This window comes from Fusarium phalaenopsidis, assembly GCF_050370095.1.
Source record: "Fusarium phalaenopsidis strain FUZ10S chromosome Unknown contig_32316, whole genome shotgun sequence".
Classification (NCBI taxonomy): Eukaryota; Fungi; Ascomycota; class Sordariomycetes; order Hypocreales; family Nectriaceae; genus Fusarium; species Fusarium phalaenopsidis.
In genome coordinates this window covers 2,487,732-2,509,047 of record NW_028145399.1, presented here as the reverse complement: position 1 = coordinate 2,509,047, position 21,316 = coordinate 2,487,732, and the positions used below count along the sequence as shown (strand labels likewise).

At 53.4% G+C, this 21,316-nt stretch overlaps 11 protein-coding genes across 11 annotated transcripts; 7 read left to right on the top strand and 4 right to left on the bottom strand.

The window, feature by feature from the left end:
* Nucleotides 1-413: 413 nt before the first annotated feature.
* Nucleotides 414-1,112, top strand: LRP88_12383 (uncharacterized protein; the record flags this gene model as incomplete). The annotated part of the gene is made up of 1 exon (XM_083248777.1): nt 414-1,112. The coding sequence occupies one exon, from the start codon at nt 414-416 to the stop codon at nt 1,110-1,112; it is 699 nt and encodes a 232-aa protein (XP_083096207.1).
* A 1,235-nt stretch (nt 1,113-2,347) lies between these two features.
* LRP88_12382 (uncharacterized protein) lies at nt 2,348-3,270 on the top strand (the record flags this gene model as incomplete). The annotated part of the gene is made up of 2 exons (XM_083248776.1): nt 2,348-2,410; nt 2,464-3,270. 2 exons carry the CDS (start codon nt 2,348-2,350, stop codon nt 3,268-3,270), a joined length of 870 nt encoding a protein of 289 aa, XP_083096206.1.
* Nucleotides 3,271-3,484: 214 nt separating this feature from the next.
* Nucleotides 3,485-5,314, bottom strand: LRP88_12381 (MFS transporter; the record flags this gene model as incomplete). The annotated part of the gene is made up of 3 exons (XM_083248775.1): nt 3,485-3,753; nt 3,805-5,133; nt 5,263-5,314. The coding sequence occupies 3 exons, from the start codon at nt 5,312-5,314 to the stop codon at nt 3,485-3,487; spliced, it is 1,650 nt and encodes a 549-aa protein (XP_083096205.1).
* A 1,525-nt stretch (nt 5,315-6,839) lies between these two features.
* LRP88_12380 (uncharacterized protein) lies at nt 6,840-7,886 on the bottom strand (the record flags this gene model as incomplete). The annotated part of the gene is made up of 3 exons (XM_083248774.1): nt 6,840-7,037; nt 7,087-7,117; nt 7,168-7,886. The coding sequence occupies 3 exons, from the start codon at nt 7,884-7,886 to the stop codon at nt 6,840-6,842; spliced, it is 948 nt and encodes a 315-aa protein (XP_083096204.1).
* Nucleotides 7,887-8,316: 430 nt separating this feature from the next.
* On the top strand, nt 8,317-9,387 carry LRP88_12379 (maleylacetate reductase; the record flags this gene model as incomplete). Its single annotated transcript, XM_083248773.1, has 1 exon — nt 8,317-9,387. One exon carries the CDS (start codon nt 8,317-8,319, stop codon nt 9,385-9,387), a length of 1,071 nt encoding a protein of 356 aa, XP_083096203.1.
* A 347-nt stretch (nt 9,388-9,734) lies between these two features.
* On the top strand, nt 9,735-10,643 carry LRP88_12378 (shikimate dehydrogenase family protein; the record flags this gene model as incomplete). Its single annotated transcript, XM_083248772.1, has 1 exon — nt 9,735-10,643. The coding sequence occupies one exon, from the start codon at nt 9,735-9,737 to the stop codon at nt 10,641-10,643; it is 909 nt and encodes a 302-aa protein (XP_083096202.1).
* A 160-nt stretch (nt 10,644-10,803) lies between these two features.
* LRP88_12377 (xylose isomerase-like protein) lies at nt 10,804-11,826 on the bottom strand (the record flags this gene model as incomplete). Its single annotated transcript, XM_083248771.1, has 1 exon — nt 10,804-11,826. One exon carries the CDS (start codon nt 11,824-11,826, stop codon nt 10,804-10,806), a length of 1,023 nt encoding a protein of 340 aa, XP_083096201.1.
* A 3,395-nt stretch (nt 11,827-15,221) lies between these two features.
* On the top strand, nt 15,222-17,626 carry LRP88_12376 (type I 3-dehydroquinase-domain-containing protein; the record flags this gene model as incomplete). Its single annotated transcript, XM_083248770.1, has 2 exons — nt 15,222-17,348; nt 17,405-17,626. 2 exons carry the CDS (start codon nt 15,222-15,224, stop codon nt 17,624-17,626), a joined length of 2,349 nt encoding a protein of 782 aa, XP_083096200.1.
* Nucleotides 17,627-17,951: 325 nt separating this feature from the next.
* Nucleotides 17,952-18,899, top strand: LRP88_12375 (shikimate dehydrogenase family protein; the record flags this gene model as incomplete). The annotated part of the gene is made up of 1 exon (XM_083248769.1): nt 17,952-18,899. One exon carries the CDS (start codon nt 17,952-17,954, stop codon nt 18,897-18,899), a length of 948 nt encoding a protein of 315 aa, XP_083096199.1.
* Nucleotides 18,900-19,165: 266 nt separating this feature from the next.
* On the bottom strand, nt 19,166-19,919 carry LRP88_12374 (uncharacterized protein; the record flags this gene model as incomplete). Its single annotated transcript, XM_083248768.1, has 2 exons — nt 19,166-19,651; nt 19,752-19,919. 2 exons carry the CDS (start codon nt 19,917-19,919, stop codon nt 19,166-19,168), a joined length of 654 nt encoding a protein of 217 aa, XP_083096198.1.
* Nucleotides 19,920-20,389: 470 nt separating this feature from the next.
* Nucleotides 20,390-20,824, top strand: LRP88_12373 (type II 3-dehydroquinate dehydratase; the record flags this gene model as incomplete). The annotated part of the gene is made up of 1 exon (XM_083248767.1): nt 20,390-20,824. One exon carries the CDS (start codon nt 20,390-20,392, stop codon nt 20,822-20,824), a length of 435 nt encoding a protein of 144 aa, XP_083096197.1.
* Between the last annotated feature and the right edge of the window lie 492 nt (nt 20,825-21,316).

Below are 21,316 nucleotides of genomic sequence, written 5' to 3'. Positions count from 1 at the left end.
CAACGGTTTTTGGGAATATTCCCCATTCCTTTGTGGTGTTGGTCTCATGGAAGGTCTTGAACTTGCATACATCATGGGCGTATCGCTTTGGGACAAGATCCCTGAGCCGATGTTGCTGATTCACCTGCACAACATGCTCGTCCAGAAAGGTTACTTGACACGCCCTGTCGGGTTATTCCAGACACTTCACGACTTAATGACGGAGTCTTTCTTTGCGAGTGGGCGTGCCCCAATCTCAGATTTCAGTCAAGCGCTTCTCAAAAAGGTCGGCGAAAAGGGCTCTGGGCTTTCAAGAGCCAAGCGGCAAACGACGAAAGAGCATGGTCTTACCAACGATATGCATAAAAATCTCAGTCCAAGTGTGAACCAGTTATTCCAACAAAGCCTACCTTGTTGCTCTGTCGAAAGGCAGATTGGAATCCCGACGCAATCCCGACGCAATCCCTGACGAGGAACTTCACTTTGGTAGTGTCATGTTTCTTCGTCGACTTGCTTCTTTGAAGAAGTCTCAGCTCAAAGATTCACCACTCTTTCTCCGAGCCAAGGCAGCTGGAGTGGATGAGAGTGCAATACGGGAGATGGCCGACAAGTTGGCCAATATCAAGAAGACCGAGACAGCCATCCCACAATCCCTTATTGGCTCAATCACGACACAAGGGTACCGAAGCATGGCGCCTGGCAGCCTAGACATGGCTACTGGAGCAGCGCGCAAGACTGCATCCCAAGTTACCGGTCGTGATCTCCTGGAATTCGCCAGAGCCAACATTCTGAGCGATGTTGCCGGGATGCGGCCACTCCTTAGCTTCAACTACCTGTCTTCGATTGTCGTCTTTTTGTGGGTGTTTGCCCAGATCGAGGATCGTCTCAGTGAAGCAAGAAATCGGTCATACATTGATGCGTACGAGAGGCCTGGACCAGCAGGTAAGCGGATCATACTCGTGCTCTTGGCGTTGGCGGAGCAGGACCAGCAATGCTTGAGGATCATGGGCGAAGCATTCCAGGCCTGCCGTTCGGGTTTCATGGACTATATTTACTGGGATGATCTGGATACGGAGCCAGCACTGAGGGAGAGGCCAGGAAATTCGAGTCCTGAAGCATGTGTTGTCATGTAGGGTGAAGAGAGTCGGTCGGGGGTCTCACAAGACCACATCAGATTGCTGCATCCGCTTGGAGTGTGCGAGTACGCGTATACTGCTGAATGGGGGGCTGCAGCAGGGTCAAATAGTTATAGTTGCGCCATGAGCTTGCGACAATGCGACGTGACTCTTCTGAAGCTGGCTGTCATCCGCATTCCCAGCCCTGTGAAGCTGACGTGGAATAGGCCAACATGAGGCCCCGGCAATCCCGGTTTCGCTCTCGGGCTTTCGGGGCCTAGCAGCAACCCGGCGCTCTTGGCGATGGAGGGAGTTTTGTTCCCGCCGCGACATGGCCCCTTAGTAGAACTGGGTAATTGAGGAGCTGTACTAACAGGCGCATGAAGATTTGAGCCTATTGGAGAGGCTTACTGTTAGTGTCTGACCAATAATACATGTCTATACCCATCCAAGAACCTTGACCTGTCCCCCAGAAGTACCGGGACATTCGCTCGTCATCCTGCTTCCGATCCTCTGTCGAGAAGAATTACCAGTGAAAACTATGGGCAACTCTAAAACGGCTGCTCACTCCAGGCAATCTGATCTTGAAAAACCATCTGAGGGAATCTCGGTAACAAAACGTGGACTCATACGACGAGTGACGGGGTGGACCTCGCGCCAAGGACCCCGGTCAGGGTAAAGAGGCCTACTTAAGATTCGTCTCCCCCGAACCCGGTCGTATTAACCTGCGGAATGCGAAAGCGATTTCCGAGCCTAAAGCTGACAGTCGCCATACGAAGCCAAGAGGATCTCGCGCCATTCTTGCCCTCACCGTTCAAGGGAGACGACGTCTCTCACATCGCTTGGAGAATGCGACCACCGTCTAAGCGGCTCGGCCACAAAAAGTCCCGGACTGGTTGCCTCCGATGCAAGGCACGGCATGTCAAGGTGAATCTCCCCACCGCCAGTCGCTGAATCTCGCTGAGAGAGGCTAGTGTGATGAGCAGCGCCCTTGTCGCAACTGCGTCCGGTTCGACGTTGTTTGCAGCTTAACCCAAGGCCCCCAGCAGAGTTCTGCGACCGCGACGTCTCCAAGGGACCAGGCAAGGTCGCCTACATCGCTTGACTCTCCCTCTCTGCTTTCAACCCAACCCGGCTTGTCGACTGCATCCCCCGGGACGTCTTCCGAAAATGAATCATGCCACCCGTCCCCAACATGGATGCAAAGCTTGCGATTACTCCATCATTATGACACTGTTGTTTGTACAATCCTCATGCAGGAGCCAGCTACCGAAGATGTCTGGAGGAAGGTCGTGCCCGAGATAGCTTTCTCTCATGTATGATGCCCTTCCTGGTATGCAGCATCAGCTATTCTAACAAATAGTATTAGGACTTTCTCATGCATGGTCTGCTTGGGCTGTCGGCAATGCACTATGCTCAAAGTCATCCAGATCAACGCAGGGAATACACGTTAATCTCGTCACATTACCAGAGCCTTGCAGTGCAAAATTTTGCGACCAAGCTTCAAGACATCAACGAGGCTAACTTTGAGCCCTACTTTTTCCTTGCTACATTTGTCTTCATTCTCAGCATGTGCTCCATCGCCGACCGTCAGGACTGTGGATTGCCAGCTCCGAGAGACATTGCGCAGTCATTCATCCTACTCCAAGGAATCAAGAGCATTTGCGAGTTCAAGCCAATAGAGACATGGAGTCGTGACGGGCCACTAGCGCCGCTTCTCGAACAGAACGAACCATTGCCAGTCAAGCGTACTGGTGCCTTCCAGAACCGCATGGAGAAGCTATACGGCCTTGCCAGGGAACTGAGCCCGACATTCAGCGTCATCAATGTTCAGTCTTCCTGTCTCCTAGCTATTGAATCATTAAGGACCACTCACACAGCCTGCACCACTGATACCATGTCAGCTCGTGCCCGCCGCATCTGGCTGTGGCCCATGTCCTTGACCCAGGTGTTCATCGAGCTCATCAGCAACAACCACCACGTTGCGCTCATCATCCTAGCTCATTATGCAGCACTAACAAGACCATTTGAGCATCCCCATTGGATGAACCGAGAATGGAGCTCTAATGTCATGGCTTCTGTCGAGTGTGCATTGGATGAAAGATGGCATGAATGGATTGCTTGGCCTAAAAAGGCTCTGATGGAACAGATTGATGTGGATGAGATGGACCCATAGATGAATGAATAGAAACAATCTATATACTTATTAATTCTTGAAAGAAATATGTCTAACGCCTTCTAAAAGCCCAATCTTTTCCGGGAGCGGAGTTATTCTACAAGATGCAAGGAGATGAGCATTGGGTTTTGATGCTGCTGTTTGTCTCTTCCTGTGTTCTTTGATCATGTGCACGACGGATACGTCATTGAAAAAGAAGAATGCAAGGAGATGGTTAGAGGTTGCTGATCTCGTACTTCTTCCTCAGCATCTCGCCGTATCTCAGGATAAGGAATGGAATAGGGATAAGTGCGACGGCAATGAATCCAAGCATGCTGTTCCCCCAGCCAAGCCCCAGGGCGTTGTACATCTTCATTCCGCACAAGGGGAGAGTAGCACCAGCAACCGACCTCATGATGGTGTTGGCTGCGAGTGCCGAGGCGGCGTACATTTCGTATGCGTCGACAAGATAGACGCAGATGGCCATGAAGCAGACGAGGTTGCCTGATCGATTAGCTGTGGCTCTAAAATAAGGAAGAGGGAACTTACCAATGCCGATAATGGCCAGTCCAATGATGGGAGCCATCCAGTGAGTCTTGTAGTCTGCAGTCCAGCCGTAGATAAAAAAGCCGATGGGGAAAATGATGGCGGCGGCTGGAAGCAGCTTCAGTCGAGACTCGGGCTTGAAGTTGTCGACAGCCATTTGCTTCTTGACTTCCTTGTTGCTATCAAACGCGAACCAACCCATACCCACAAAGCTACCAATACCAAGACCGAGATAAACCAGGCCAACCGTCTTCGTAGAGAAGCCATACGCTTCTTCAAACACATACGGCACCGAGGTAAAGAGGAGATAGAGGTAACCGTAAATGATTGCCAGATACACGGCAAAGATGGTGCAGATGGGGGAAAAGACCAGTAGCTTGGCGGGTCTCACGATGCATCGCTTGAGAAGCTCGTTCTTGGTGAGTCCAGTGTCCAACTTTGAGCGTAGACGGTCGTTACCGGTTTCCTTGCGAAGTCGAAGCGTCTTTTGTTCCAAGATGATGGGGGCATAACTCTCCTTCATCGTGATAACCATGCCGACCATGATGGCACCGCTGACCATAGCGATCACCCAAAAGTCCCATCGCCAACCTTTCGCTTCTGTCAAGAAGCCACCAACGACAGGACCGATAATAGGGCCGATCAGAGGGCCAACGCTGAAGACTGCCATGACTCCTGCTCTCTCTTCAGCTGGGAACATGTCGGCGATACTACCACCTCCGTTGGTCATAGGCGCAGCTCCAAATGTTCCGGCGAGGAAGCGGAAGACAATGAGGGTATCCAGAGAGGGTGCGACCGCACAGGCAATAGTGAAGGCCAGGAAGAAGACGTTGCAAACGTGGTACACGGGTACACGTCCCCACATCTCAGACAACGGAGCCAGAATCATAGGACCAAAGGCGAAGCCCAGAACGTATACCGACATGACAAAAGCTCCCAACTCGGAATTGGTGCTCTCAAAGTCTCTCATCAGCTCTGGGATACCAGGCGCGAAGATGGACGACGCCAGAGGCTCGATGAGGGTGAGCAAACTGATGAGGCCGCAGTTGGTCAACTTTCTCCATTTTGGCCAGTGGTATGGGTTCTCGGGGTCTGTATCGCTGTCCCACCACACGATATCGGGATCGTTCGGTGATGAGTCGTCTCGGCTGTCGGATTGCCTGCTCTCTTTCTCCTGGCTGTCGTTGTCCAAAGGAGAATCTGACTGACAGGCAGCCTGTTGGCTCGTGCCCATCTCCAAATCTTCTTCTCGTCCATTGCGTTGCTTTGAGTCGGTTGAAGTCCGCGAAGCCTTTGTCTCTAGGTTGAGAGTTGCTTCATCGTCGGAGGTTGGTGTGGCTATAGATCTGGTTAGCGATGCCCCTGCAGAGATCGACCGAAGATCTCTCCGTAGCCCTATGGTGCATCCACTGCATTGTCACAATGCATAAACTCAAACAACCAACAACAACAAAGCTGTAAACTTACAGTGGCGTGACAGGTTGCCATCAACCTTGCTCGAGGAACTTGGAGACGCCATTTGGAAACAGTGAAAAGATTGTCAAAGAGGCACAGAGCGCTTGGAGTGCAAGTCAGGAGACAGCAGCCACATCCATTAAGAATGCATTTAAACCCCAAATTGCCCCTTAACGGCCTTTTGACAGTCGCCCGAGACTGACTGGGATCATGACAGCGAACCCGACTCCGCGGTCAGTAGGCGAGCTGTGTTAGCCCAACATGAGGCCACCAGAGCCTGGGGCAGGGTTGCCACATCGCACGTCGGATTCGCATGTCGTATTTGGCCGACCCCAGCTTGAGCCCCTGCTCGGGTAGAATTAAGCATATAAAAATAGCTCCCCGTCGACGCTGCTCGTACCCGCTCTGGATTTCTGTACACCGGACATGGAACTCTCTGGGTACGCCGTGTGGGGTTGGTCCAAAGCCAATACTTCTACGTTAATGACTGAATCATACGGATATTAAAAGAGTCTATCCCTGCGGTGTCCAATCGACACTCTGTTGCGACGGTGCATTAACCAGAACACAGCTAGAGACAGGACGGGACAAGGCAAAGGCATATGAAGGGTGTCTTTCTGAACTCAGCTGTGGCTGTCTATGTTTCTGTTCTTCAGCCCTACCCGTCTGGCCGCTACACAGGAGAAGAATATATGAACGGCGGAAGTAGGACCGTCTCTGGATTTGGGAGGTATATAGCTTGTCCGATCATTGTCTATGCTCGTGTTCAATATCCACATGCCGCTTCCAAGAGCTAGTCATTCTGGAGACGACCTCGACCAGTTGCAGTTTACATGGTGGTTTGCTTGTTATAGTTGCCGACGTATAATTGAAGTGGCCTATAGAAATTCTACGTGAAAACCAGGGAAATTTTACAAAATGCTATAAAATTGCAACCAGAGATATTGAGGCGAAGTTGCTGGTATATTGTTGTGAAATTTTGACGGTCATGTTTATTAGTTTCATTTCCTATCAAATGCGTCAAAGTCGCCGCTCGCCTAGCCATTCAGACAAGCTGGTCAGTTGGATTGTAACGTCATGTGATAACTGCAGGCCGATGCTTTTCCTTGTCAAGATGTGCTTTCAAATGCCATGTCGCCGGTCGCCGAGGATCTCGAGCACTGCGTGAGCCGCGGTAGCACGCTTTGATCGCGACGTTTCCAAACGCCCCCACCGCTATGCCTCCCAGCAGCGAGAAGGGCGACGGCAGCAAGGCAAAGCACGGTACATATGTCAGCGTGCTCAAGTTCGCGCCATATTCCTCCAAGCAATGCTCTCCACGGGCGCCAGGAGATAGCATCGGCGATGCGCCGAGTTATACCACGTCGATAGACATCCCAGCGAATGATGTTATGTGAAGTAAGCTGCCCTTGCTAGCGATTTTCGTCAACATATTAACACGGTATAGTTTACTAGAGATAACCCCCCCCAAAAAAAAAAAAAAAAAAAAACTGGCACTGAGAATCGAGAACCGATTTCAGATGTTGCAAGACAGAAGCTTGCACTAGAAAGTCGACTAAGGTTGATGAACAGCATGAATTGAAATTTCCTTAATCAACATCAGGAACCAACACCCCATTAATGATTACCATCCCAGTAGCCCCCTGCTTCTCCATCGCCTCCATCGCCTTCTGATCCCGAAGATCGCTCGCTTCCTTGTCTGTGACGAGTACAAAGTCGTACTTCATCAGCTTGGTAGAAGGATCCACGCCATGCTTCTCCGCTAGCCCTTCCACGTCCGACACATTCTTCAGCTCTACAATGAGCGACTCCTTGACTCCAAACACGGCGTCAGACCTCTCGTATGGATCTCCTCGGAGATACAGTGCTCTGTGAATTGTCAGAAAATGCCAGAGAGCTTGGCTGAAGAAGACCTACGTGATGAGACGATCGTATCCCGGCTTATCAAAGAGAAAATGGAAATGACTCGGCCGATATGGGTGCCGATGCAGCTTCTTCAGCAGCTTCCCAACAGGTCCATCGCTAGGAATAGGATACGGCACCGGCACAATAGCTTTGAAGAAGAACGCGCCATCCTCATCGCTACGCACCACTGCCCGACCATCCGGCCCGTCGTGGTCCGGATACTGAACGTCATAGAAACCCTTCGAGTCCGTCTCCCACACATCAACCTTCACGTTGGGGATCGGATTTCCCTTTGTATCTTTGACCGTGCATACCACGAGCATCGGCTCACCGTCTGGGTCGTGCGAGATAGCCGACCCGTTCTGTAGGTCCTCGGCCTCGTGCGTGTGAAACGGCCCCAGGACGGTGCCTTCAGTGGACGCTTCGGGTTTCGGGTGGTCAATCGAGTCGACTAGCAAGGAGAGCCCGATGATGTCGGATAGGAGGATGAACTCCTGCCGGACGTCGGTGCAGATCTGGCCGACCTGGGTGAGGAACTTGATGGCTGCCTCCCACTCGGAGGTGGTGAGGCGTGTCTCGCGGGCAAAGTCGTGGACGTGGGAGACGAGCTTCTCGAAAAGGAACTTCATGCGGGGGTTGTGGCATCTTGAGTTTATGGCGTGGACGTTTTCTGTGATGTTGTCGATTGTGAGGTCCTTGAGCGGGGGGAGGTCTACGGATGAGGGATCCATTGTGGTGTTGCTGGCTGTGGTTGACTGGGCTAGGTTGTGTTTTCTTGAAGGCCAACTGGTATGGACCACTAGAAGTATTCGGATTGTCATCAATGGTGTTTTCTAAATCGTATGATTCCCGATGCCTTCGGATCCATCAGACTCGGATCGGATACAGGAGTGGCTTGCATCCGAAGCGGCTAAGACATCTGCCGTTTCAACATGGGGTCGATGTCATGACGATCCGATCCGGTGGGGGGGGGGTGGAGAGTTCTACCCCGGCAAATGTCCCGGGAGTTAGCAGACCATCGGAGATGTAGCAGCCGATGGAGTGCTTCAGAGGAACGGCTGAAAGCCATCCCGTAAAAAGCCAAAAGATTTGATCGTGACTGCTGGTGGTCCTCGCTGGTGATCCAACGAGATACTGCATCTCTCTAATTCAACGACTTCAATGGACTTCGAGTACAACGCCAACCCCGGCCGTGTCATCTTCGGCTCAGGCACCATCCACAAGCTCCCCTCAGAGCTCTCCAAGCTCGGCGCATCCCGCCCCCTCCTCCTCTCAACCCCACACCAGACCGCCCAAGCCCAAGATGTGTCGACAATCCTCCAAGGGAAAATCGCCGCGTTCTTCAGCGAAGCCCGCATGCACACTCCCACCGACGTGACACAGCGTGCCTGCGACCTCGCAACCTCGTCCAAAGCCGACGCTCTGGTCAGCATCGGCGGCGGGAGCACCATCGGGCTGGGTAAAGCCATCAGCATCCGAACGGGGCTGCCTCACATCGCTATTCCCACGACCTACGCTGGCAGCGAGGTTACTCCCATTCTGGGAGAGACAGCGGACGGTCGAAAGGAGACTAGATCAGACCCCAAGATTCTTCCTACGGTTGTCATTTACGATGTCGACTTGACGCTGACTCTGCCTGTTGGGCTTGCAGCCACGAGCGGCGTCAACGCCATAGCCCATGCAGTCGAAGCACTCTACGCCCGCAACAGCAACCCCATCATCAATCTCTTGGCAGTAGAAGGTGTGAAAGCGCTGGCAACTTCCTTACCAGAGCTGATTCATGACCCGACGTCCAAGTCTGCTCGTTCCTCCGCCCTCTACGGCGCCTGGCTGTGCGGCACATGCCTCGGAAGCGTGGGCATGTCGCTGCACCACAAGCTATGTCACACCCTGGGCGGGAGCTTCGACTTGCCCCATGCAGAGACTCACACCATCGTGCTGCCTCATGCACTGTCCTACAATGCGCCCAAGGTGCCGGAGGGGATGAAGCTTCTCGCGGGGGCGCTGCCGGAGAGCAACGGGGATGCTATCAAAGGGCTGAACGTGCTGCTGGGGAAGATCAAGGTTGAGAGGAGTTTGAAGGCGTTGGGGATGAAAGAGAATGATGTGGACAAGGCTGCGGATATTGCTATCTCGAAATCGTATTGGAATCCGAGGGAGGTTGAGCGGATGGCTATCAGGGAGGTGATTCGGAGGGCGTGGGCAGGGGAGGATGCAAGGGCTGATCTGTAAACCTTGTCATTGTCGGTTCAATGAAGAATACTAGGATTTCTGGGCTCTTGACTAGAATGCCTGTTTGAAGTTCTGTCCCGTGCGTGATGCGCCGATTCATTCTAAACCGCTAATGAAGGTAGCGATGCGTTTGATGAAATATAGTCTTATGAGGTCAGGAGATTCGGGTTCCTGCCTGTCTCTCAGCGGATCGGCGGTAATCTCCCCGGGTCTGTCCAGCGCATCTTGTGGCGGCAAAGGAATAGTCCGTCTGCTGCAAGCTGCGGCTCATCTCATATAACCATGTCTTTCAGATGGCATCCTTGGCCAGACAACACCCATTGCCATCCAACCTCAACAATCTCACCATGGCTCCTGAACAACGCACACTGCACCTCGTCGGCATCGGGGTGGGCCACTCCATCGCTCCTCCCATGCACAACCACATCGCACACTCCCTCGGTCTCCCCTGGGCTTTTTACGCCACAGAGTGCATCACCCTCGACGCCCTCATCCAGCTCGCCCGGTCAGACACCACAGCCGGCCTCGTCGTCACAATGCCGTACAAGAACACCGTCATCCCCCGCCTCGACGCCCTCGACGAGCTGGCTGCCACCATCGGCGCCTGCAATAACGTCTATCGCGATTGGGAGGAACCGCGGAAGCTGCGTGGCACAAACACCGACTGGCTGGGCATAAAGGGCTGCCTGCTCGAGAAGGGGGACGAGCCAGGGACGCCGGTGGTTAATAAACCGGCGTTGATTGTGGGAGCTGGCGGCGCGAGTCGGGCGGCTGTGTATGCGCTTAGCACATATTTCAAGTCGTCTGTGATTTACGTACTGAACCGAGATGATCAAGAGGTGGTGGGTCTGGTGAGGGATTCGAAGAGGATATCGCCTGCTCCCAAGATCATCCATGTGAAGGCGGGGGAGGCGAAGAACCTCGAGACGCCGTACTATGTTGTTGGCACGGTGCCGGACCTAGAGCCAAAGACGCCCAACGAGTTGGCTGTGAAGGCGTCGCTGGAGGAATTTCTGTCGCGACCCGAAAAGGGCGTATTGTTGGACATGTGCTTTAAGCCGAGGCGGACGAGGATGATCAAGCTCGCCGAAGAGAAGGGGTGGCCGGCTGTGGAGGGGACGCATGTCATCGGGTATCAGATTGAAGAGCAGTGGAGGCTGTGGGCTGGTGATGAGAGGGTTGGGAAGCTGGATAAGGATGGGGCGTGGAAGGCGCTTTTGGAAGCGGCGGAGAAGAGTGCGGCAATCAACTTCTAGCCCTCATTAAGGACTGAAATTAAACCAAGATTGACGGTTGATGTGCTTTTTGACAATTTAGTTGAGACGATCTTCTGGCTCAGTTAACCCATTAAGGGCCGGGCTTCAACTATAATGAAGAACACATTGTCATTTAGTTGAGACATGTCAGCTTCAATCCCTAGTTCAGGTTCAGACGCTCAGCAAACTTCTTCCACGCTGCAATCCCCCTCTGAGCATGCTGCCTCGGCACATCCTCTCCCTCCTCGGCCATGGTCCTCGAGAAGAGCTCCATCGAAACAAATCCCTTGTATCCCAGCCCCCCAATGAGCACCTGCGCTATATCTTCAACGGGTAAATATGCCCCCCGGTCAGTCTCGTAGATGTACGCTCTGGCGTTCCTCGACCAGTTCATCCTCGGCGGGTTGCCATCCACATGGAACGGGTGTCCCTTCACAAGCGGGGAGTCCAACTTTTCCGCGTCGACAACCTGGATGTAAAACACCTTTTCGAGATCAACATCTCGGAGGAGCCTATCCAGAGACTCCTTCAAGTCCGCGTCTGCATTGGGTGTCTTGCCCGTCGGAGACGCCGGATCTGCCCACACCCGACCGGCGATATTGAACGTGTCGAGGCAAAGACCAAAGTTTGGCCTATTGACTTGTTTGACCACCTCCCACGACTTCTCCCAAGTGTCGATATGCGTGCTCCAGCAAAGACTCTCGTAGGCAAAGCGAATTGGTGGATCCTCTTTCAGCCCCATGTCTGCGAGCTCCAGCATGTCTCCTACAATGATGTCCATGTCCCCCGTCAACTTGTCGGCGGGTAGGAAATTGGCCGGGATCTGGATGGTGTTTGTCCCGAGGAGCGCGGCGATCTTAAACCACAGCTTGGCTTTCTCGATGAGCCGGGCGTGTTGCTTGCGATCGAGCAGACCCTCGTAGAAGAGGAAGGGCTGGAGGCCGATGACTTCGAGGTTGAGGCCGTCTACGACCTTGCGCATGCGTAAAGCTGCAGCAAGGAGATGATCGATGGTTGGGGCTTTGATGTCGCCAAGCTGCTTAGCCTGATACTCCAGGTCCTCGTAGAAGATCTCGATTCCTTCAAAGCCAGCCTCGACTGCTTGCTGCGCTTTTTTTGTGAAGTCGTGGAGCCATGCTCGGCCGAGGGAGGCGGAGAGAAGAGCGGGACGGAAGACAGTCATAGCTGTGTTGGATTCTGGGAAATCGTGTTTGAACAAATGGAACTCTCAAATCAATGATTAGATGATGCGTTTCAATCCTTAACGCCGTCGAGGACGATATTGTAAAAGCCATGGTGCATGTATTGACTTGCCGACCATTAATGGCTGGCGGCAGAATCCTGATCCGGGAAAATTGGGGCTCTGCCCGCTATCAGAGTATTTCTAGCGGGTAGGCAGTACCTGTAACCTTAATCATGTGTTGAACGGCCATTTTATTGCGTTCTGTTGATCGCATCTCTTCCATGGGATTCTCCATCGCCGTTGCACCAACGACGACTGATCTATGTATATTTCCCTGGTGCTAAGAGATAGGGACAGACGGCCTTCTTAACGCACAAGTCGCTCCATCCTGAACTCCAATTCTATGATCAAGGTTCCGTATCAAAAATGCTCCCTAAATCTGACGGTGGATCCCCTAGAATCCCAAGATGCTGCATGAACTCGGGAGGGTTGGCGAGCCTAAGGAGTCAGTTCGCCATCGGGGAGGACATCGAAAGGAGAAACTCACCAATCAGCCGAGTCTAATGTGGCAAGACTATCAAACAGGCCGTCACCATCTAAGTCTTCTAAAGAGCCTGCCAACGGTTCGAGGTTTACGCCTGAATTGAAGCTGGCAGGTGTCGTGCAATTTTCTGCTCCTTGTAATGGGTTTGGCTGGCCTGACGGTAGTTGAACAGGTGGCTGAGGATTTGGATCATCCAAGAGCATGTCAGTAGCTTGCTCGATCAAGGGTGTTTCAGAAGGTATGGCTTCCGCTATTGCAATGTTCCTATGTAAAGCTGGAAGTTGGTGTGAATCGAAGGAATGGCTTTCTCGTCCATTGATGGAGTTGTGAGGGTCTGAATCGCTGCTGGGGTCGAGACTTGTGTTAGATTTGGCGTTCCTCCATGTAGCTAGCCATCTGGATAATGAATCTGCTAGGCACTGGGCCTCATGGTCAGCTCCATTGTTGATGTGTTGCTCGAGTGACTCCCCCAGTAATGCGATGAAGACCGCTACTATTGGGGGAATTGTGCACCGTCCCATTGCTTGGGTGCGCTCTTCCAAAAGGTTGACGAGACACCTCATGTTCTTCCAGCAACTAGTAAGATGGTCTGGACCTGTCCCCGAGGTGGCCACCCGCTCGGCCGCTGAGGCTTCAAAAACAGCAACAGTGGCAACCAGGAGACTCAAGGCCTGCGGTGGCATGTCAACTTGTGTAGGCAAGTCATGCAGCCTCTCCAGTTTCCGCCGCAACTTTTCAAGCGTTTCATGCCGTCTCTCGTCTGAAATGTCCCTTTTGCGGCCGTGAATGACGTCGTTGAGAAAGACCATGACTTCCAGGAGAGAATTAAATGTGCTGACGACATGTCCAGGAGTATGCGGGAGGGGTCCAGTATGGACGGACGACCTATTACCCACGAGTTGAACTTTGGGTTGCCAGGGTTCCCACTCTTCGAGGCCGTCGATTTGTAGCATACCGATAGATGTGACGTCCGAGGGCCGGAAATGGGGTTTGGTGTTCAGGCGGGCACTGACGAGGGCCTCTAAGGTAAAGCAACACAGCATTGTGCGCTTGACTCCGTCCTCACAGAGAGAGGGCGTCGTTGAGCTGTGCGGAATAAGGCCAATCGAGATGGCAGTATACACAGCACGGCCAATGTCATCCCATGCTCCAACCCATAGCCCAATGTCAATCTTGAGGAGACATCGTAGCAACAAGGCTCGTAGATGACCAAGGTCGTAACAACTTGGATTGTCGAACAATTTGCCTTGCGTCAAAGTTTCAAACTGAGCAATGGGATCTTGGTATTCTAATGACTTCGGCGAGGCCGGGATCATGATGGCCTGGTGTGAAGTGTAGAATAGGACAGCGTGTAGAAACGCCGAGTCTCCTTGGGAGACGGAGTCCAGGCCGGCAGTCGCGTTGGCGAGGGTGTAAGCCGTACGTAAAAGTTCATGCTTCTGGGAGATGGGAAACCAGCAGTGCGTGGTTGCAAAGTATAAATCTAGGAGATACGGCCAGTGGCTCGGCAACTGAGGTACAGGAGGCGGATTGGAGGGAACTGAAAGACCTGGGTCCAGGGGCAAACTGATTGGCCCCCCTGGTGATGAGTCTCTGGCCTCTGTGCTGAACGCTGGATAGGATTCGCCCCTCGGAGTGCCTGAGCTGAGAGCAACTGTAGCCATTGGAGTCGTGTCGGTGTTAATCGGACTTAGGAGAGCTCCCTGGTTGGAGTCAACGAAAGGCTTGCCACGTCCCCCTCTGTAGGACAAGGCCAGCGCCTCCGCCAATTTGACGTCAAAGTGCTTCGTCGAGTCTGTGCCATCGTCGTCGCCATCGGGTGCTTCCAGCAACTGCTCAACTAGCTTCACAGCCGGGCCCTTCCGCCAAACTTCCAGTAATATTTCGGGGGCCCTCTCACTGGAGACGTGCGCCTCCAGAGCTTTGGGCCGGAACGTAGCATTCTCGTCGTTGCCCTGCAAGAGGCCGCATATCCAGCTGTCGCTCTCCTCAACCGTACTGAAGATCAACCCTAGCAGAATCTCAAGCGCTCTGACATATCCCGTCCGCAGTCCTCGTTTCTTGGACGGTCCTCCGTAGCTGCAGGCCCTGGACCCGGCAAGGCACGACATGCATGCTGGACGCTGGCCGTCGCAGCGGTCCTTTCGTCTCCTGCACTCATTGCAGGCCCTGGTGACGCGGTGACGCACTTTGCCGTAGGATCCTTCGTCTGAGTCTTCGGCTTCAGTCCTACTTCTTTTTGAGCGTCGCGGTGCGGAACGGTCGTCTGGTGCGTCCGGGCGGTTTCCTGCGCGGCGGTCCATCACTATGTTGGAGGTAGGTAACCCATTGGGCAACCTGGTAGATATTTCTCATGCAACAATCGCAGCCAACCTTGGACTTTGGCTGCGATTGCCATCCTAGGCCGGCCTGATGCTTCAGACGAGGTGTTTCTGCCCGCGAGTCAGTCCGGAAAAGATCTTTGCCGCCTCATGCTGATTGGCCGAGACGACTAACAGTTCGTTGACCATCTCAAGGGAAAGACTTGCCATTTGGAACAAGCTGCTGAGAAAGTGAGAAAACGCCAAAGAAGAGTGTCTTGAGAGTGAAGTGACTGTCAGGCGTCGGCTGCGCTCGTGAAGAAATGTCAACCACACCCAGCAGAGCTTCGCGATTGCACGACAACTCACCATCGACCCCATGCCGAACCCACGTCATCAGCGAGCCGGGACCCTCAAGCGCGCCGACTTCCAGAGCGCCAACTCGTCCTCAGTCCCCAACAGCCCCAGCATGCAGCGCGGCTGGATATGATGCTGGCGCATCTATCGCTCTCGTCGGCATGAGAGGAACTGGCATGTCCACGCTAGCAGTCATGGCCTCGAACGCGTTAGGCTTCCGACTCCTCGACGGCGACCAGTATTTCTACAAAGTCACGGGTCTATCGCGAGCTGCGTACAAATCCGCTCACGGCATCTCCCAATACCGCCAGGAGGAGCTGCGACTGATGCGGTCCATGCTCTTTGATAATCCGACGGGCGCGGTCATTGTGTGCGGTCCTGGCGTTGTTGAGGGGACGGGCAAAGAGTGGCTCGCAGAATACTCAAAGAGTCATCCTGTCGTATACATAGTGCGAGACGCGGAAGAGATCCAGCGACACTTGAGAGTATGGCACGTGGCGACTATCAAGAACCTCATCCGTCGGACGGGGCCTGCTTACCGGGGCTTGTCGAGCTTCGAGTTCTACAATCTCTCGGACATGTCGCTCTCGGAATTCGAGCCGACCTCTCTCTCTGGGAATCAGTCCCCGAAGTCGCTTGCGCTAAAGAGCGTTGAGGAGGACTTCCTCCACCTAATCAACGGGGTCGTGAGACGGGACGGCCAGAGTTGCAAGTACAGGGCCCGCCACAGCCTCTCTTCGCTGCCACCAGAAGCAAGGGGTTTCACATACGCCCTGACGATGCCACTGTCAACGCTCGAGGCCCTGGGGCCCAAGTTCCGCGGTGTAGACATGGAGGCGGACGCACTAGAACTCACAATCTCTCTATCTGAGCTCCACAATCAGGGGACAGTCTTTGACGATGCCGTAGCAGACCGAATAAGCCGGCTGATCTGCGTTGCTCGGAGGAACATCCGGCTACCGATGTTATACCATATACTCACCGACACTTCCTGCTCTTGGCGAGCTGGCGGCGTAGAAGCCATAGACCAGGACGCGTACTTTAGTCTCCTACACCACGGCCTGCGACTGGCACCGGAATATCTCTGCGTCGACCTCGAGTGCGACGAGGATAAGATTCGCCACTTAGTCGCCTGCAAAGGACGGACAAAGATACTAGCGCATTATACAGAGCCCAACCCCGCTGCTCAGGGCTGGAATTCCCCAGGACGATGGAATCTGATCCATCGTGCGCAGGAGCTGGGATGCGACATGGTTCGAATCTGCCAGGAGGCGATGTCCACAGCCGACAACTTCACAGTGCAATATTTCCTCCACCAAGTCAAGACCTCTCAAGAGCGCACAATCCCCGTGATAGCATACAACACAGGCCGCCTGGGACGCATGTCCTGCTCCTTCAACTCGATCCTCAGCCCCGTCACACACCCCGTCGTCCGGAGCCTAGCTCCAGACTGTTCATCAAGTCCCCTCCTCACAGTCCAAGAGTCCCAAAAGGCGCTCTTCTCGTCGTTCCTGCTCGACGCGCAGTATTTTGGCATCTACGGAAACAACGTCTCCCAGAGTCTCTCGCCGGCCATGCACAACGCCGCGTTCCAGCTGTTTGGCATGCCGCACCGCTACGAGGTCTTTTCCCACGGCTCTCTGGATGAGCTTAGGGGATTGATCAGTGACCCTGACTTTGGAGGGGCGAGTATCACGGCGCCGTTCAAGAGAGAAGTGATTCCGCTGGTGGACTTTATGAGCCGTGAGGCGAGGGCCATTGGCGCCGTCAACACACTGCTGTCGCTGAAGGCACCGACCATGGACTCTCTGCTGTATAGGAACAGAGCTGGGCCGACGGCGGCGCTCTTTGGAGAAAATACAGATTGGATCGGTATTCACACTTGCGTTCGCCGGAATCTGTCTCCCATCAACGCTGTCAAGCGCCGGACGACTGCTCTCATCGTGGGTGCAGGAGGAATGGCTCGTGCAGCGGCATACGCGCTAATTCGGCTTGGAGTTGGGACGATATTTGTCCATAACCGCACCGCTCAGAGGGCAGAGGAGCTTGCGAAACAGTTTGATGGCAGGCCTTACCGAAGTGACAGCCAGGATGAGAGGGATCCCTGTGGGAGAGACAGAAGCGGCGAGAGCACCGACCACGGCGCAAACCCCACGTTCAAGGTTATCGGCTCAAAAGACGATGTCTGGCCGGAAGATTCGAACCCCCCGACGATTGTTGTATCATGCGTCGCTACCCGGGATCTTGACGGGTCATGCTCTGTCGACACGAGCATCCCGCCCGACTGGCTTGCAAGCCCGACTGGCGGAGTTGTGATTGAGGTAATGTCTAGGAAGTCTAATTCTATATGTATATTTAACTGACTGTATTCTGACAGCTCTCCTACACGCCGCTGGAGACCCCGTTGCTAAGGCAAGTCCGGGGTATGAGTGATCGGGGATGGATAGCTGTAGATGGTCTTCAGGTTCTACCAGAGCAGGGCATGATGCAGTTTGAGATGTTTACAATGAGGCGGGCTCCCGAGAAACTGATGAGGGATGCGGTGTTCCGAGCGTACCATGGGAGGAGAAGTAGGGAGATGTCTTCTAAAGCGTCATAAGACATGGATACTATAAAGTAGAGCCATGAGTTTACGGGAGCATTCTTATAGGCAGTATAAATCATTAAACTTGAGATTGAAGCAAGCTATGTTTCTATAACAGTAAAATAGTCTACGCTGCGTAAGGAGATGCGGACGTGGGATCGTAAAAGCGTGAGTTGGACCAGTTCCGGAGCGGCAAAGGTCTTTCCCACCCTGCCCTCGGTCCACATTGACGCCGCGACTGACCACATTAGACTGGAAATGGACCAATTTAACCTCCACGTCTTGGGATCTCACCTGCTTGCATATTCTCAATCCTTTGGTTTCTGTCATCCTACACAACATGGGTCTCGATACTCCCACGCAGTCGAGCAACCTCAGTCTTTATGATGGGTCTGTGACAAACTCTGAGGCCACACCATCAGAAATCCAGGCTGTCGAATCAGCAAAGCAGTTCTACATCTTTGGCTACAACATCTCCCACTCTTTATCCCCGGCCCTCCACAACGCCGGATTCCAAGCCCTCAACTTTCCGCACCACTACCAGATCCACGAAAGCGAACAAGTCGACGGCACTGTAAAGCAGATCACCAGCCGCCCTGACTTTGGCGGCGCCTCGGTAACTTTCCCGCACAAGCTTCAGATCGGCAGCCTTTTGGACTCAGTCTCCCCTCTGGGAGACAAGATCGGGGCTATCAACACTGTGGTTGTCAAAGAGTCGGAGGGGAAGAGGATACTACACGGAGATAATACAGACTGGATCGGCATCAAGAGATGTGTTGCGAAAGCAGGCGTCCAAGACCTGCAGTCGTCTGCAGCGGTGGTGCTCGGTGCAGGAGGAGCTGCCAGGGCGGCATGCTATGCTGTCCAGACCCTAGGCATACAGGAGCTCATCATCGTCAACAGGACGCTCTCAAAGGCGGAGGACCTAGCCTCTCAGTTCTCCGAGCTACGGACTCGAACGTTTTCGTCTCTAGAGGAGGCCACCGTTGTGGAGGATGCAGCTATAAGAGTTATTGTAGGGTGCGTACCCGCGGATGATCTCGGAGAAGACAAGATCCCCAGCGGGCTGTTCGAGGCCGAGGAGGGAGTGCTGGTAGAGATGGCGTATAGGCCGCAGGTGACGGGGCTGATGACGGTGGCGAGGGGACACCCGGGGTGGAAGATCTACAAGGGCGTTGATGTGTTGGAGGAGCAGGCGTATGCGCAGTTTGAGCTGTGGACGGGGAAGTCGGCTCCGGTGGAGGTGATGAGGGCGGCAATGCAGGCGAAGCTAAGGGCGAATATTTAGAATAGAGGTTTCAGTTTGACGTTTTGGAGTTTTATTTGCAAATACGAGGATTACTCAGAACAATACCATCATCAAGAATATACGAATTGTCGCCTCACAAGCTGACGCAAGTCTAGGGGCAGACATTCTCAACCTCATGGCCCCCCTCCATCCCAGCCACTATATTGTTGCCTCCCTAACAGCACGAAGTCAATTGTTGATATTTATAGGAAAAACTTGAATTCGAGAATTGCAGATTAGGAATCTTATCAGGTTTATTGACCATTCTAAATCTCAATTTGCTCCCCTTCCAGCCACTGCTTCGCCTGCCAGTACAGCAAATCATGCTTCTCCAGATTCGGCGTCCCAACATGACGCCTATGCCCCGGCATATCTAACAACACCTTGACCCCCATCGTAGCCTCCTGCCAGTATGCAAGATACCTATACCCAGGCGGGTACCCCTTTAACCTCTCCTCGTCTACCGCCGGGAACCTCGCCGGGTTCGCCGGAATCATCTTATCCTTCTCGTACCAGTGCCGCACGAGCTGGGCGCCCCAACGATAGTCTACCTTCTCAAAGAAGAAGCAGAAGCGGCAGTCGGCCTCAACGTCAAACTCTGCACCGTCGACCTCGAAGCGCTGGGTGATTGTCGCCTTGAGCTTGGTTACCGCTCGGGTCGCCTCGGCGTTGATGTCGGTGCTCGTGCCGTGGCACCGGTGCATTATGAAGGCACCCTTGTCCATACCTGCCTTAGACGCGGCGATAAAATCCTGATAGGGGACGCGGCCGGACCAGGTGGTGTAGACGTGGGCGCCGGGGTGGAAGATGGATTCAAAGTTTTCCCACTCGCAGGAGTCTCTGTGAGAGCACGTCATTATTCGTGATTCTATTAGCGATGGTGTCGCCTTGCCTGTATGATGGCCAGCCCTCGGCGAGCTCTCGGAGCTTTAACCGCTCCAGGACAAGGTGGTCTGGCCCATTGTTGCGGATGGCGGCGGAGGGTCTTGAGCCGATGGGGAGGCTGTGCAAGTCAACCATGATGAACAAGTGAGACTTTGATTGAAATGTCAGAGTGTCTTGGAAAAGGATATATGAAAAGAATAAATATGTCTTGCCTATACAGCAACGAGAAGCTGTGGTTGAGAATCTTTCGAGGACGCAAACCTCATCTGCAACCTCGCCTTCAACGGAAAGATCCCGAGGAGGTATGCAAAAGGTAGTATTTAGGTTCCAAGCGTCCAATGATGTCAGAACGGAAGATGGAATATCCCTGTGCCTGTCATTCCGATCCCGCGGCAAACCTACCGCCGTGGACCTGGTGAGGCCGAAACGGCAGAGATCTTAGCCGCTCAAGTGAGATCTCAGAGAGGGGTTGCAAGTGACAAAGCAGTCACAGGTGAAATGATCCCGTCACACTCAAGGGTCTAGAAATCGGCTTAACTTCTCAACCCATTGGTATCTAATTTGCCATCAGCTGCTATTATTTGCCAAAGCATTTTACTACCACCATGGGCCAATCCATTCTCCTAATCAACGGGCCCAACCTCAACCTCCTGGGCACCCGCGAACCCCATATCTACGGCCACACCACCCTGAAGGACCTCGAGGCAAGCTGCAAGGAGCACGCCCAGTCTCTAGGAGCTGAGTTGCAGTCCTTCCAGTCCAACACAGAGGGCGCCATCATCGACCGCATTCATGAAGCGAGGGGCAAGATCAACGTTATAATCATCAACCCTGCTGGATACACGCACACAAGCGTCGCCATCCGCGACGCCCTAGCCGGGGTAGATATCCCGTTCATTGAGTTGCACATCAGCAATACGCACACAAGGGAGAAGTTTCGGCATCACAGCTACCTTAGCGACAAGGCGGCGGCGGTGATTATGGGGTTCGGGGTACATGGGTATAAATATGCGATTGATCATGCTGTGAAGAATTTATAACAGTGTCTACGTTACGAAGTTTGGCGGTGGATGGGTTGGGAAAGGATGTTGTGTGAAAATAGAGTCCTGAATTACACCGGTTGCGTTTCGGTGTTGGGGTTGAGGAGCCAGGAGATTACGCAACTTTTAGAGTTTGCAGGGTTAAGGGGTGAGTATGTCACATGCATGTTGAACGATAGTTTAAATTAAGTTAAGTAAAAAGGTAGCACAGCACAGCCCATATGCCCAGAGTTCAGCTATTCGATAGCCAAGAGAGAACCGACGATCCCAAGAACCTGAAGAGAGTCGTTTGAGCGATAATGAACTCATTCTAAGACCAGCATGAGGCTCATCGTTTGACATACCAGGGGAGAGGCCTCGCGAAGCATGGGTCTCGGGTCTGCATCTCTCCGCCTTTTCGACCCCTCGATGCCCACGCATTCATCAATCTCCCATCAGGATAGTCCACTGACGTTGAAGATGCCCAATAGTTCGATTCAATCTTGGCAGCGG